The sequence below is a fragment of the Oryctolagus cuniculus genome, chromosome 2, assembly GCF_051225735.1.
Source record: "Oryctolagus cuniculus isolate XC-2025 breed Fujian yellow rabbit chromosome 2, ASM5122573v1, whole genome shotgun sequence".
Classification (NCBI taxonomy): domain Eukaryota; kingdom Metazoa; phylum Chordata; class Mammalia; order Lagomorpha; family Leporidae; genus Oryctolagus; species Oryctolagus cuniculus.
The window spans coordinates 105,871,421-105,887,132 of record NC_142868.1 but is presented as its reverse complement, the minus strand read 5'-3'; the positions used below and the strand labels follow the sequence as shown (position 1 = coordinate 105,887,132).

General features: G+C 41.3%; 1 protein-coding gene across 1 annotated transcript in view; it reads left to right on the top strand.

The window, feature by feature from the left end:
- The first annotated feature begins 1,692 nt into the window (after positions 1 to 1,692).
- SLC5A7 (solute carrier family 5 member 7) overlaps positions 1,693 to 15,712 on the top strand; it is a 28,983-nt gene continuing 14,963 nt past the window's right edge. Inside the window, exons 1-5 of the mRNA XM_017339271.4 lie at positions 1,693 to 1,979; positions 3,218 to 3,446; positions 7,543 to 7,656; positions 8,437 to 8,592; positions 14,829 to 14,977. Of these exons, the coding sequence (XP_017194760.1) occupies positions 3,269 to 3,446; positions 7,543 to 7,656; positions 8,437 to 8,592; positions 14,829 to 14,977 (597 nt within the window). The 5' untranslated portion in view covers positions 1,693 to 1,979; positions 3,218 to 3,268. The remainder of the gene's footprint in view (positions 1,980 to 3,217; positions 3,447 to 7,542; positions 7,657 to 8,436; positions 8,593 to 14,828; positions 14,978 to 15,712) is intronic.

Sequence of the window (15,712 nt, the reverse complement as noted above, 5' to 3'; positions counted from 1 at the left end):
CTCCTGGCTCCTGGTTTCCGCCTGGCACAGCAGCCATTTGGGGAGAGAACCAGCAGATGGAAGACCTCTCTCTCCCCTCCCCATCTTTGTCTCTCTCCTCCCTCTCTCTTTTTCTGCAACTCTGCCTTTCAAATAGATTTTTAAAAGCTCAAAAATAAAAAATAATCAAACAGGTTGAGGAGGCAGCCCTGTGTAGATGAAATGTCCCTTCTCCTCGTAGCCATGGCTGATTGAACCTGGAAGGGTACATTCCACAATCAGGGTGTTAACTTCCTGACAGCAGAGAATTTCTTATAAAACAGAAAAGAAGCAAGGAGATGATGTGAACCATGCTCAGAAGTGTGCTCCCTCGTCTATCCATTATTAGGCTTGCAGGACTCACTGTGTAACAGACCGGCCTGGTGGAATAGGGAAAGAAGTGAGAAAGTGGCCCATGGACTTGTGGCTTTGTGACTTTTTATACGATTGCTTTCTCCACCCTCCTTTCTTTTGCTATGCAGATATAGATAGAGATAGAGATAGCTATAGATAGAGAAATAGGTATATGTGTTTGTGCCTCATTGCTTTTCTGGGGAAGACTTCACTTAGCCTTTCAATTAAATACCATTTTTATACGCAGAGTTATGACTATAAGCAAGTTTAAGGAAATGTCAGAGGGAAACAGATGAAATTTCATATAAATACTCAAGTGTTTTACAAGAGATTTGTTCATTCCCTCATTCATTGTTTTTATACACACACACACACATATACATTTATGTACACACATACATACACACAGATAACCATATCGACCCACTGGGGAACTTTGTGAAAAAAAAATGAGATTAAGAGTTTATTTTTTTTTGCAAAAACCTTGAAATCTGTATGTATTTTTTTCATAATACGCATTTTCCAAGAACTCTTTGAAGACCACTCATACGCATGGGTTTCAAAAAAAAATGTTTGCACCAAAATTAATTTAGCTTTAAATGCCATTTCCCACAAAGTTTTTGGAGCGTCATACACATACATAAACACGGCTTCAGGTAGGGATTTATATCCCCAGATAGGTAAACAATCCAGGTAGAGCAATCTGGGCACATAGGTACATAGACAGCTTTCTATTTTAAACGCATATAGCAAAAGTGTTACTGCTGAAGCAGGGTATTTAACCACCTGGCTGGTGCGGACAGAGAGGCGGCTGTGGCCTGGCTTCTGGGACCCTCGCCCCCATCCCGCTATTTCCTGGGACCACGCTGAAAACGCCTGCAGTTAGTGCAAGGGGCACTTCAGAGGCTTCCTAAGGTTTCCTTAGCAGGGCCCCCAGCACCGTCCTCATCAAGAGTCTCCATCCTTGACCCTCGGCGCCCAGGGCGACCCCTGGAGAAGCTTCCTCCGCTGCTGTCCGAGAACAAGGGAGAACCAGCCTCCCCCGGGCTTGCAGCTGCTCTGTCGGGAAGCAGAATTCTCGCAGTCGCTCCACTGCCCCATGCCCTGCTTGCAACCTGAGTCCAGAGAACTCAGAGGGGTCACGCCCTCCGCCGCGCCTCTCGCGGGGATGGCGATGCCGCGGGCCAGGGCTCACTCTGGCCCCACGCCCAGCGTTGGCCCCCGGGGCCGCTCCGCCCGGCTCCCTTCGCACCCCTCACCCCCGCCCTCCTCACGAGGGCACCGTCCCCAGCACCACTTGGCTCTGACGTCCGCCGCCCGAGCTCTGACGACAGCCCCCGCCGGCCGCCCTTATAAAGAAGACCTTTCCCGATACTCAGACCGATCGCCAGCGCTGCGCCCTCCGCCGCGCCCGCACCTGTGCGCTCCGTGCGGACCGCGCTGACCCCGCAGCCTGCCCTCCCACACCTGCACCCCTGACCTCGCCACTCGCCCTGCCTCCCCCACCCCTCACTCTTGCACAAACGCACCTCCACGGTTCCGGGGGCGGTGGCCCGGGAGCATCCCGACCCGACAGAGCGCGCTACTCCTCGCGGCGACCACCCCAGGTAGGAGCGCAGCGGAGCGGGCATCCCTGTCCCCCCGGGGCCGCGCCCTCGGGTCGATGGTGGCCCCCGACGAGCTGGGAGGTTTTAGAGGGGACGGGACGCGGCTCTTTTGTATCTTGATGGGGATGCGCTACCGGGCGGCTCTCTAGAGCTCCTGGCTCGCGGGGTGCGAGCCACGACAAAGAAGGTGCCCAGGAGAGACTGCAGGCGGTCAGCGCCCGGACCGCAGCCCCAGAGAACACCTGCCGGCTTCCTACTCACAGAGGCGGAGCCCACCCGGCCCGCCCGTGGGCGCTTCTTTTGCTTTCCCTGAATTTCAGGGAAGCTCCGTCGCTCAAGGTTTCATCACTCACCTGCCACCTGCACCTGCTTGCCCAAGTATGTGAGCCCCCTCCCGAAACTGGAGTTCGTGAATTGGGGTGCATGGAATAGCGACAAACGCTGGTGAGAATAAAAACAAAGAGCAGTCGTTTCACAGGTGAACGGTTTAGAACTCGACATCTGTTTCCCAAGAGCCTTGTTCTTCATATCCTCTACTCTGTTCTGCTTTTAGGCAATCAGTATTTTTAAATCATTGTTTTTTATTTATACCATCGTGGTGGGGGCAGCTTTGACAGGAACAAAAGACAATGGACAACCAAGAGCTTGGACCTTTTAAACATCAAAAATATTTACTTGCTACAGGAACTGGGACCACAGGAACTTGTTGAAAACGTGGAGCTGAATTTCAAAAACTGATTTTTCCCAAAGTTTCCTTTCCAGATAGTTTCCTACTAGATTACCTTGAATTCCCTGAAATTGTTTGGATGGATAAATAGAAAGATTGAATGAATGAGTAGTTAAAAATTATTAAAGTAGTCTCAAAATACACTTACATTGCTGAAAAATCTCAGCAGAGCAATGTAGTTTGAAAAATCAAATGCACCCATATTCTTTGTAAAGGATTTCCTGACAGTCTCTAAGATACAAGGTTATTTTTTAAATAGAAATAATTTATTAAAGACAAAATAATTCAGAGTCTACTTAAATGTTTCTCTTTTTTTATTTCTTCAAGAGTTGAAAGAATATTTAATTGTTTAAGGGAAATAGAGTAGTGCAGTGCTAACGACATTTCATGTGGTTTTAACGTCTCTTTCTTTAAGTGGCAGGAGATTTCTCAGAATCCAGCTGGCTTATTCCTGGCTGACCTGTAGCATGATGTCTGGCTGGTTCGTAATGCCTGACTGTATTTTCTTCAGAAGTCTTCATGAAGTAGCCAGCTGCAGAAGAATCCAGACCCTTAGATAAAAATGGCTTTCCACGTGGAGGGATTGATAGCTATCATCGTGTTCTACCTGCTGATCCTGCTGGTTGGAATATGGGCCGCGTGGAGAACCAAGAACAGCGGCAGCGCCGAGGAGCGCAGTGAAGCCATCATTGTCGGTGGCCGAGACATTGGCTTGTTGGTTGGCGGATTCACCATGACAGGTAGGCTTGGGCGCTGCCCACCCTTCCTTGGCTTCTCCAAGCATACAGCATTCATCTTTAGAGTCATAAAGCCTTTTGCATCTAAAATAAGTTTACACTTAATTTAAATCTTAAAGGGATTTCAGCGCAATTGTACTTGCACAAACTGATTTTTATCATAAACTGGCTGGGCTGAAATAAGGAAACAAATCGGGACTCTGGGGTGTCTGGTGGGTGGAGACAGAGTAAAAACAGAGTGTGCTATGCTTCTGAGGGGTGCATTGGTCAGTGTCTCCACAAGTCCATTGATAACACGAGTGAACTCATGACTTTGGGTCATCTTAAATGATAAATGTCCATGAATACTAACCAGTGGTGGCTTTCAGCCGGAATAGATCAATTAGGTGACAATACAATTCCAAACTGATTGGTGCCCTGTTCTGAAACCTAATTCCCCCGGTTAATAACTAATTTCCTTACAGGAAGACAGCCATGTATTATGCCGCTAAAGAGGAGGTTTCCAGGAAACTTGGTTTGAAAGGAGAAAAGCTAGGGCGTGTCCTCACCAGACTTCCCCAGCCACCATCTGCAGCTCTCTCCTTCAGGTCTGCTTTGTGCTTGTAGGAGAGGCTGGCCTTCCTGCACTGTGCCATGAACTGATTCTGTTTAAAGGGTGATTTGTTGCATGTTTATATACTTCTTGGCCATTGTAACCCATTTCTTAAAAACAACTGAAAATCACATCTTTAATATGACTTGCTACATGCTCACTAATAACACATATTTAAGAGTCTTAGTCAGTTTTGAGCATTCATAGCATGGTCTTTACTCACAGGAGCTATGAGTATATGTTGGCAAAATATCTCATTGGAAATCCTTAACCAAATGATTCCCAGTGTCAGTCCTGAATGCTATTTTTAAGTGATTCACTCTGTAGACCAAGTAATTTACTGAGCCACTCTGTGAAAACAGCACCCTATTCTGAGTGCATTGACATTGTACATGGGAAACCTGCCGTGTTCCATATGGATAGTAGATTTTATCTCATGGCACTGGGAAGGGGCCTTGAGTAATCCAAGATTTCATGGTTAATAAAGACCGAAGCTAGGACCAAATTCATGTCTTCTGATGGCCACAGCTGAGGTCCCCACACTGTAGCACATGCAACTTTCTCACTGGTCTCACTTTATTTCTTTATATTGTTTGTTGAAACTGTTGACAGGAATAAATGCCTGGTGTATATCAAAGTATTTTGTTCACTGCAAATTATATTCTGTTACTCTAGTTTAATATCCTATTTAATATGTTCATGACAATAACATTTCAGAGTTTGTCTTTTAACATTACAGTGATTTTTTCAATCTAATAGACTATTAAGGTACATAGACAATATTCAAATGATGCTATTATAAAGTAGCATGATTTAGCTCAATTTTTGAAGAGCTTTTTAGCTCTTTTGAAATCAAAAGAACTTGGTCAACATTACAATTCATTCCAAAATTGAACCATATTTTCTAAGCCTTATCAGATTCATTGACTTGTATGTATTTCATAACAAAGAAGATTGACGTGTGTGTAGTTTAAAAGTTTGTGTTCTCACTCATGAATTCAATTCAAAATATATAAATATGGAGAGCAAATGCTGGCACAAAACAGGCTCAGTCGACCAAAAATATTAGAGGGACTTTGTTTAATCATAATAAGTAACTCAATTTTCACATCTATTTTATAATAGTTGCAATCATTCAGGCACCAATCTCCTTTTCTGGACAGGCAACAGGAGATCGATGCAATGAAAAATGATCACTAATAAGCTTTGTTCCTGTCAGCTCAGCAGAGAGTGCGCTGGAGGCAGAGGGGCAGTGCTGGTGTGTTAGCAGTTCCTTTTACTAGCAGACAGATTAAGCCTGAGGTTCTGTGCTCTAACAGTCCATTTTTCAGGCCCTTGTTACACACGGGGGCCAGAGTGGGGGGCAATTTTAAATTTTCAGTTGGGCTTAGAATAAGAAAAACTAATGCTGGAATTTGTTATTTGTTTATATCCAATATTAAAGTCACTGTAAAGTTGCCAGTTACAGATAAATATGTGTTTGTCCATTTCAAGATGCTGCGTACAAACTTTTCATTTAAATACGCTTAAATTTCCTGTATGGGAAAGTCTTTCCAGGTTTTAAAAACAGTATTAGCCCCTAAACACTTTTCTTTGCTTTGTGTTGGAAAAGAAATGAATAAATATTCTTGCAGGAGCACAACAAGTGTTCACTAGGTTACTTAAATAATTTTGCATACTGTTATTTCTTTTACTTACATTATAGCTATGAGAGTAAAGGATTTCTTTTCAGGAAATTATATTCCTAAGTAGTATGATACAACATAGAATTCATTCTCATATCTAATAAGCTCCTTACCAGCCTGCAGCTGTCATAATTTTAGACAAACTACATAGGGATTCCTTTGACTTTTTGATTATACTCTTAAAAGGATATAAATCGCAAAAATTTAGTGTTCTGCTAATGTGCTTTTTGTAGCAGAGCTGAAATACTATATTTCTTCTTGGTATAACTGGTACTTTATAGAGAATTCTTGCCCCCAATTTGTTTAGCCAACACTTCTTGACTCCCTCATTCAGTTATTATGCTACAGAAATTTTAGAAATCTGAAACAAACATATTTCCTGCTATCATCTATGCAATATTAAATGCCTTATTAAATGACCCAGAAGAAAGAACTGAGTCAGTGTGCAAATAACATTTTACATTCTTTTGAGTCTAGACACTAAATGTATCTTGGGTACTTGGGACTGGAGAGGGAAAAGGTTATTGAAACTCGCCATTTGACACCTGAGGGTAGAAGTGTTCTCCCTTCACAATTAGCAAATTAAGGTAGTAAATGCTGCTGGGTTGAGATGCAGATGGGATTTGCTGGACCCTATGCATCCAGAGGGCTTAAGAATGAAAAGCACACTCACATACACCAACTCCCCACAGTGCACACATATAGATGGACACGTGTGTTTGCATACATGTAAACATGTATACACACACCCTTGCTCAAGGATGATAGTCAATACAACTAAAATGGAAAAGCCTTGAAATAAAGATACTCAAGTCTATGTTATGGGGGCTGGGGAAAGGTTAGTGGGCATTGTTGAGAATAAAAATAATCAGGGGGGCTGGCGCTGTGGCATAGCAGGTAAAGCCGCCACCTGTGGCCCCAACATCCCATCTGGGTGCCGGTTTGAGTGCTGGCTGCTCCACTTCCAATCCAGCTCCCTGCTAATGTGCCTGGGAAGACAGTGGAAGATGCCTCAAGTCCTTGGGTCCCTGAACCCACATGGGAGATCTGGAAGAAGCTCCAAACTCCAGGCTTCGGATCTGCCCAGCTCCAGCCATTGTGGTCATTTGGGGAGTGAACCAGTGGATGGAAGGCTCTGTAACTCTGCCTTTCAAATAAATAAATCTTCAAAAAATTCATTAAAGTTGTTACACATAATCTCAGACTTTAGGGTATATAATAATATCATTGAAATGTGGTGATAACTAGATGTATTTAGAAAACTTCCAGGGTAACACTTTCCAATAGAAAAATGAGTTTGAGCCACAGATGTAATGTTAAATTTTCTACAAAACTTTTTTAAGACTTTGAAAAATGTTTAAGATGATGGAAATCCTAAGGATTTGATCACCAGACATTGAGCATATATATTCAATGATCAGATTGTTCTCCCTAAATATACTTACAAAAGTAATAATACAAATCAGGTGAACTAGTGTTACTATCATTTGCTTAACACATACACATTCAAAATATTGTCATTTTAATATGTGATCAACATCTAAAATAGGTCAAAGTAAAGCCAGGTACGGGATACATGGAAATTTTACGCTACTTCACAATTTTTTTGTAAATTTAAATTTTTTCTGAAAGAAAAAATTAAAAAAGAAGAAGACTTTTGAAATCTAGTGTGTGCTTCACACTTATACAACACCTCAGACTCAATCAGCTACATTGTAGGTTCCCAGTAGCTACATAGGGAGAGTAGTTGCCAGATTGGGTAGGCAGGTGTGGGGCATAGCAGGCAATTAGTTTCATTCCCTCATTTTTTGTTCTGTTTCAGCCACCTGGGTAGGCGGAGGGTACATCAATGGGACAGCGGAAGCAGTTTATGTTCCAGATTATGGTCTAGCCTGGGCTCAGGCACCAATTGGATATTCTCTTAGTCTGATTCTAGGTAAGTAAAAGTTTAAATCTCAGTGACTCACTCAGGAAAGAATAAATAACATGAATATAAATACCAAGTGAAATAAGCCAAACACAATGAATAAATTATTGCAGGGGGAAATGGCACCAGAAATCTCTAAATACCTATTACCAGAAATTGGTAACTAGCAGAACACTAATGCTTACATTATTTGATCTCTTGATTATAGGATATGTAAAATTTCCAAATCCTTTGAGCTCATGGATATTTGAACAGTGAATTTCTTTACATAATCATGTTTCATTTCTTTCAAAAACTGCTATGGCTATTCAAAATGAATCAACTTGATTATACCAGAATTTCCTTTTGTAAATCAAACTAATAAAAGGTCAAGAATTACATAACAGAGTCTCTCTCTCTCTCTCTCTCTCTCTCTCTCTGCATTCAACATATGTTCATTGGATCTATGCTTACTCAGAATGCCCGAGTACTGTGGTAGGTGATACAAGGGCACCAAGACATTTTAAGTGAGCACTGTTCTCCAGTGTGTTTTTCAACTCACATGCCTTAATTATTCCAGCCAGTTGTCCTTTGGACACTTATGTGTACAATGTTAAATGTATCAAGGAATTGATTTTATGGTGCTAAATAGTTCTTGCTACTTTCCTGTATAATTCAAATAGGCTCTTCAGTGCTGCTATATTTTCTAAAAACTTCATTTTCCTTGAGAAGTTACAGTATACTACAGGTTTGGCAAAGACTATTATGGATTTTAAATTTTCTCCTAAACACTTGCTTAATTTATTTCAGGTGGTCTGTTCTTTGCAAAACCTATGCGTTCTAAAGGATACGTGACCATGTTGGACCCATTTCAGCAGATCTATGGAAAACGCATGGGTGGACTCCTGTTTATCCCTGCGCTGATGGGGGAAATGTTCTGGGCTGCCGCAATTTTCTCGGCTTTAGGTAAGAACCAAGGGAGCATGGTTCCAGCTGAGTCTCTCCAGTTAACTGCCCGTCAGGTACACAGCCTTACTTTACTCAGCTGTGGCTTCTTACAGATTATTAAATCACATAGTGCATGATGTTTCTATTCATAAGAGCTTCACAGATATTCTGCATTTACCTGCAATTCAGCAACAAAGGTTAAATAAAATCTCAACTGTATTTGTTTTTTACTTGAATGGCATCATTAGAGTGATGGCCATGAGTTATCTTACAGTGAACAAATTTATTTAAATTTATTTATTTAAAATATACTTTTAAGACAATGATCCATAAGCCAGGGTTTAAAGAGGATACTGGTATACATTTTGAGTGTTAAGTAAATTTAAACCAATGGTTTATACTTTAATTTCTTCTTATTTTCTCTTTTCTATAAACAAAAAACTTTTTACCTTCAACTGGTTTTCCCTCTAATAAGTATCTTAATTGCTACATTCAAAACTATCCAAACTTCTCAAATAACAAAATTGCATGAGTTGCAAAAAGCATTAATATTTCTAGAGATGTTGGCTTTTTAAAAAGTCATTTTGCTGTCCTTTTAAGCATCTAAAAATTTTATTGATTTATTTGAGAAGCAGAGAGACACAGAGAGACAGAGATTTCCTATCATCTGGTTCACTTTTTAAATGCTCACAATAGCTAGGGCTGGATCAGGCCAATCCAGAAGCCAGGAATAAAATCCATGTCTCCCAGCGGGTGGCAGGGACTACTTAGGGCCATCCCCTGCTGCCTCCCAGAGTCTGCATTAGCAGGAAACTGGAATGGAGAGTAGACCTGGGACTTGCATGTCACTTGAACTCCTAGTGTCAGCTTAACCGCTAGCCAAATTTTTAAATAGACATATTTTATTTTAAAAGCCAGTGTCAGGGAAGCATTTGTGTAGCAGTTACAACTCCACTTGGGACACTTGCATCCCGTATCAGAGTGCCTCGGTGGGAGTCCTTGGTCTACTACTGAACCAGCACCCTGCTATTGAGCACCCCTGGAAGTGCAGCTGATGGCTCAAATACCAGCTCCCTGCCGCCCATGTGGAAGTGTGCTTTGAGTTCCCCATTCTTGACTTTGGCCTGGCCCAGCCCCAGCTGCTCTGAACATTTGGGGAGTTAACCAGCAGAAGAAAGATTCTCTCTCTCTCTCTCTCTCTCTCTGTGTGTGTGTGTTTCTCTCTGTGTGTGCCTCAGATAAATATGTATGTATGCATTTTTAGAAAAACAAATATAAGACGAGGTGCCAGTTCCATCAGTAAATAGCATTATTCAAGAAATGAGCTATCGCTAGCCCTCTGCAAACAGAACAGGCAAATAATGTAAACTACCAGCAAAACCACCAAACTTGAAACATTTCAATTAATTGACTTTGGTAAAAGCATAGGGTTATGGTTTAATAGCAGAAAAGTTAAGTGTGGTTGGATGTAGCAAGGACTTCTGTCCAGGTTGCATGTGCTCTTACTAATTCACATAAGAAGTTTCCTGGATCTTTGAGCTTCTCCTTATCTCCAACGCAATCATAGAGACCCAGGATAGAGATGCAACGCCTGCAGCCATGTGAGAGCCTCTGAGCAGACTGAGACTATTGAAGCCAGCTGGATGATATAGAGCCCCCAGGGAGAGGGTGTGCACCTGCCACATGTGCACCTCCATCCTTCAAGTTATCCAGCTCAGCTTTGGGATCCATCCTTAAGCTTGTGTTCCTATCTACTTCCTCCCCAAACCTCTCCCTTCCTTCTTGTCCATCTCTTCCTGTGCCCTGCCAAAGCCTTTCCTGCCTCAGTAAATTCAAACGTCTTCCTGCTTGTGGTTCTGCCTTCCCTGTCATCTCAGACACATCCTTCTAAGTTCAGATCTCATCATATGTCTCTCCTGATTAAAACCAAACCATCCTGTAGTATGACTTGAGTCTTAATTCTCTCCTCTCATTATGCCTTCTACCCCATAGGCCCTTTCCTTCTTCCAGAACCACGGTCCTACTCTCTCACTTCTGACATTTTGCCAGTCCAGGTACCCGTGCTTAGCTCCCATCTCCCCTCTTCCCTATCTTATCATCCACCCATATCATCACTAAGCATCCTACAGATCATCTCATAGAAGTCATGTCCTGGCACGGTGCCCCTGGATGTGCCAGGCACCTCTCCCATGGGCTTCATGAGGCACTGGGAATGTTGTTTTCATGAAAGTTATATTACTTTGTATGATCCTTTGCCCACTTATTTGTCTCATGCCCAATTCTCCACTGTGCAAAGGGATTATACATTTCTTGAAAGCAGGGCTTTGTGTGTTGTCAATAGCTATCCTATCCCAAATCAATGGGTAAAACATTTCTAGCTATACGTACTCCAAAAAGAAAAGAAAAAAGGAGTATTGCTTTTTGTCCTCCCTAATGTAATCCAATTAGGTCATGAACTATTAGCTTGTAGACACCTTTGGGGATCTACAAGCTGGACTGAGACTCTCAGGGTCTCAAAACCAAGAGCTTTGGCTCTTGCATTTTAGCTCTACTTGTAAGACTTGGAAAGCAAGAGATTTAAGTGGGATCATCAAAGATCCTCAGGCTCAATACCTTACTTTGGATCAAGAGCAGACTCACACTATGCCACTGAGCGTTGCGTGGGTTCTTTCTTAAAGGTCAGGAGATAAGAGGCAGCATGGCTTTCCTCAATGAGTTGTGTTAGTGTTTGGTGTCTGGGCATTCATGTAGACAGTATCTGTCACCTCTCCTTACAAAAAGAAGTATATGACTGAAGCCTACTGTCAAACTTTAGGTGATCAGAATGAAAGTAAGATAAGGTGAATTGCACCTTATGTTATATATCTCAGGCTAAAAGCTTATCTTACGCTTTCACCATCATCATCATATGTAGCCCTTGCAATATTGGATGGTAGTTTATACTACGTTTCTCTCCCAAAGTCCCAGATTAGCTTGTGTTGTTTCCTTGATCCCTGACTATAAACCAAGGAGTCGCTTGATGTGGAGACACAGAGACTTTGTTATAAATACAGCAGTAATTTAGTGGAAAATGTTGCACTTCTCTGGTGCAAGATAGCTGCACTTGTATCTTAATGGGATTATATGTAATTCTCATTAGCTCAGAAGCAATGGGAGTTGATTTGCCATTGGTGGCAGCACTAGAAATTTTTGATTTTAATAGCAAGCTACCTGCTGAGGTATCAAAAAACGAGTGGGCTAAATATCTAACAGAATGCAAAATGTTCACTCTCAGTGAATAAAAATCAATTTCTGTAACAGAGCCATGCAAGGAGAATAAAATTAATGAGCTAATGCTTCTAAAGTATTTTAGAAGTATGAAATTGAATAGCTAACCCCTGAGCTTTGGTATGAGTGGCTTTTTTTAAATATTTACTTCTGTATTTGAAAACCAGAGTTATAGAGAGAGGAAGAGACACAGAGAAAAAGTGAGAGAGATATGCGGTCTGCTGGTTCACTCCCCAGATGGCCACAACCTCTGAAGCCAGGAGCCAGGAGTTTCATTCAGTTCTCCCACATGGGTGGGAGGGGTCAACCACTTGGACCATCTTTGGCTGCTTTTACCAGGCCATTATCAGGGAGCTAGATTGGAAGTGGAACAGCCAGGACACAAACTGAGATCTCATCACAGGTGGCGGTTTTACCCACTACACAATGCCAGCCCCACAAGTTATGTTTTTCTGTGTCTAGGTGTGTGTGTGTATATATATATATATATATATATATATATATATATACTTATTTATATATAATACATATTTATCTATATATAACATGTTAACATTGCTCTCTATTGCTCTTTCTACACACACACACACACACACACACATCAGAAAATATATACCAAAACATTTACTTTTATCTTAGAGTCTATGCTCTGGTGGAGTGTTGTGAATTTTTTAAAAATCTATATTTCCTTCAAAAATCATAGTTGGACATAAATCAAAGTTATCATATATAAGAAATAGGTTGTGATACATAAGAATTGACAAATATGAGGTCTACTGGCACCACTCTGTGAATGTGCATAGTTCACCTTAGAAATAGGAGTATAAACGGATTATGTCTTGCAACTTTGTAAAAAAAAAAAAAAAGAATATAGGGCCAGTGTTGTAGGCTAATTCTCCACCTGCAGCACCAGCATCCCATGTGGGTGCCGGTTCATATCCTGGCTGCTCCTCTTCCAAACCAGCTCTCTGCTAATGGCCTGGAAAAGAAGTAAAAGACTGCCCAAGTGCTTGGGCCCCTGGACCCACGTGGGAGTCCTGGAAGAAGCTCCTGGCTCCTGGCTTTGGATCAGCTCAGCTCCAGCCATTGTGGCCATTTGGGGAATGAACCAGTGGATGGAAGACCTCTCTCTCTGTCTCTCCCTTTCTCTGTCTACAAATCTGCCTCTCAAATAAATAAATAAATCTTTTTAAAAAAAAGTGTATGAGGGTGCTTTAAAAAGCTAGTAACAAAGTGAAAGTAAAAATAATTTATTTTGGTGCAAGACTTTTTTAAACCAATTTCACAGACACTTTGTGATGTGCCCTCATATTTATACTTTCAACAGCTCAAATTCAGTGTTTCATGATTTTATTAGCAGTGAATGTATTTTTATGCCTGTACAAGTAGACCAATATTTCATAGCAGATCTGGAAGCATAGCTTTGTTTTACTCCCTACAACTGATTTAATCATGCAGGGAAGATTTGAGGAAAAATTCATTTCAATCTTAATAGTAGAGGGGAGGTGGGTGACTTCTGTAAACAGCTGAGTTACATCCAAATGATGGCATCAAGGCCTGAGCCCAGTGATCTCTTCTGGGATTGAGCTTCTTCCATGTCATGGAATGCAATCTGGAGATGGTATTTGAGTGGAGACAAATGTGAAAAGAACAGGCAAACAGTTGCAGCATGAAAGAAAAGACTTCCACAACAGTAACTGGCAACCATAACTCAGCCAGTTATTCAGAGTAGATTATAAAGTACTGACCTCTTTCCTTTGTCTTCCTCCTTATACCCCTCACTAGGTTTTTTTATTCAAGAAAATAATGTTATTACTGTTGCAACAACACTGAAATAATGTTTCTTGAGAAATATTTTATGTTCCTATCTTAGATCAAAATAGCTTATATTGTTCTTTGAGGTAATGGCTTTCAGCCCCGGGGGTTGTGAGTGCTCTTAGTCTATCAGCTGAGGAGGAGGGTTGAATGGGAGAGAGCCAGGAGCAATGGAAGGCCCAGTTCACATATCTGTCACCAGTGTGCTGCCATACCTGTCACTGCTGTACTTAATATGAACTATAAACTACAGGGTTTTGAGAACAATGAAGAAAGAGCTTGTAGACAAGTGACTTATGAAGTGTCAGTCCAAGAACCACAGTGCTGCAGACACCCCACACTGCAGTAGTCTCATGGGACCATCAACAGACACAGCCCTGTAGTTCACAATAGCGTAGTATATACCATACAGGGAAATGGAGGAGGAGCTGGCAGGAACGTAAATTAGACTTCTAAGGCAGGCTTAGAATTTTGATGATGAAAATTACTCCAAAATATGATACTCCAGTCAAGGGTTCTGCAGTATATTGGTATCCTAGGAGCCAGAGAGCATGTTCCACCGACAAAATAAAAGAGATTTTTCATGAACTTGAGGGAGAAAAATCTGGTAATTCAATTTAACAATTTTATGACTTTATTTTTTCCCTACAAACTTGTCTCAATCCTTTGATATCTTCTACCATTTGTCAATGATGTAACCTAGCAGGGGCAGAGTAATGCAATACAGCAAATGAGTATTAGTTGTAAAATGTGGAAATGAATAACATGCTTCTCAGAAAACCTTGTTTTTACTATGGATGTGAGTAAGCACACTGCAGATACTTAAGTCAGGGCTTCAGATAGTTGGTGAAATGATTCTAAGTTCTTATAATGCAATTAGGTTCATGTGTATTTCAGTTTATGTGTTTATGTATGTGTACCCATATCAGGAATTTAGGTGTCATCTACATAAATAAGTCAGCAAAGCACTGATTTCAGAAAGCAAGACTACACACACACACACACACACACACACTCATGTATGCCTTCAATTTACTAACATATGAAGACTTCAGCATGCATCCAATACATTGTATGTGACACGGGAGGAACCGTGGCTGTCACTGAGCTGCAAGCATCCTTGCACGGGGAGTGGGTCCATCGAGCACCCAGAGCTGTCTGTTCCCTTTCAGGAGCCACCATCAGCGTGATCATTGACGTGGACGTGCACGCGTCTGTCATCGTCTCGGCGCTCATCGCCACCCTCTACACCCTGGTGGGCGGCCTGTATTCTGTAGCCTACACAGATGTCGTCCAACTCTTCTGCATTTTTGTTGGACTGGTAAGTGGGGTCACCCACAGATTTTCTTTCCTTCCTTCTTTCTTTCTTAAATTAAAGATAACGTTGTATTTTGTACTAACTCAGCAAAAATTTGTAGGAAAGTAGTTTTTCATCACAACAGGTACTAAGTCATATACCACTATAAACAAAAGCCCTCCTTGGAATAATTACATGAAAAACTCTGTTCCTTTTGTTAGATTTTTACGGAAAATGTGCCCTAGATCTAACTCTTAGGAAGGTCAAGATCTCAAGATCTTCCTATTTTTCATGTCCTGACTGATGGAAAATGATGGGTCTTTTGAGAGTTGAAGCAACACACTTCCCTCAAGAGTTAAAAAAAAGTTTACAAAACAACAGATTGAAAGTAACAAGTTCCAGTATTCCACAGCACAGTGGCTGCCAATCATAGTTCACAATAGTGTTTTATAACCTGTACCAAGAACTGGGGGAGAGGAGCTGGTAGACTCCAAACACAAGGAGAGGATGAGAAAATGAAAGGCTATTTGTCTGCTTTGATTAATTTATGATGGCTAGATATGCTGAAATATCACACTGTGCCCCATAAAATTACATATTAATAAAAAACATTAACCAATAAAATAATAGTAATGAACATATATGTGAACTATAGGCAGAAGCAGAGCTGGCAACATATTTCTTGTCAGCTTGGCTTATTTTAACAGATCAAAGAATGTTTGTTGTAAAATGCATGTATTGTTAACTTTGTGGTTGAAA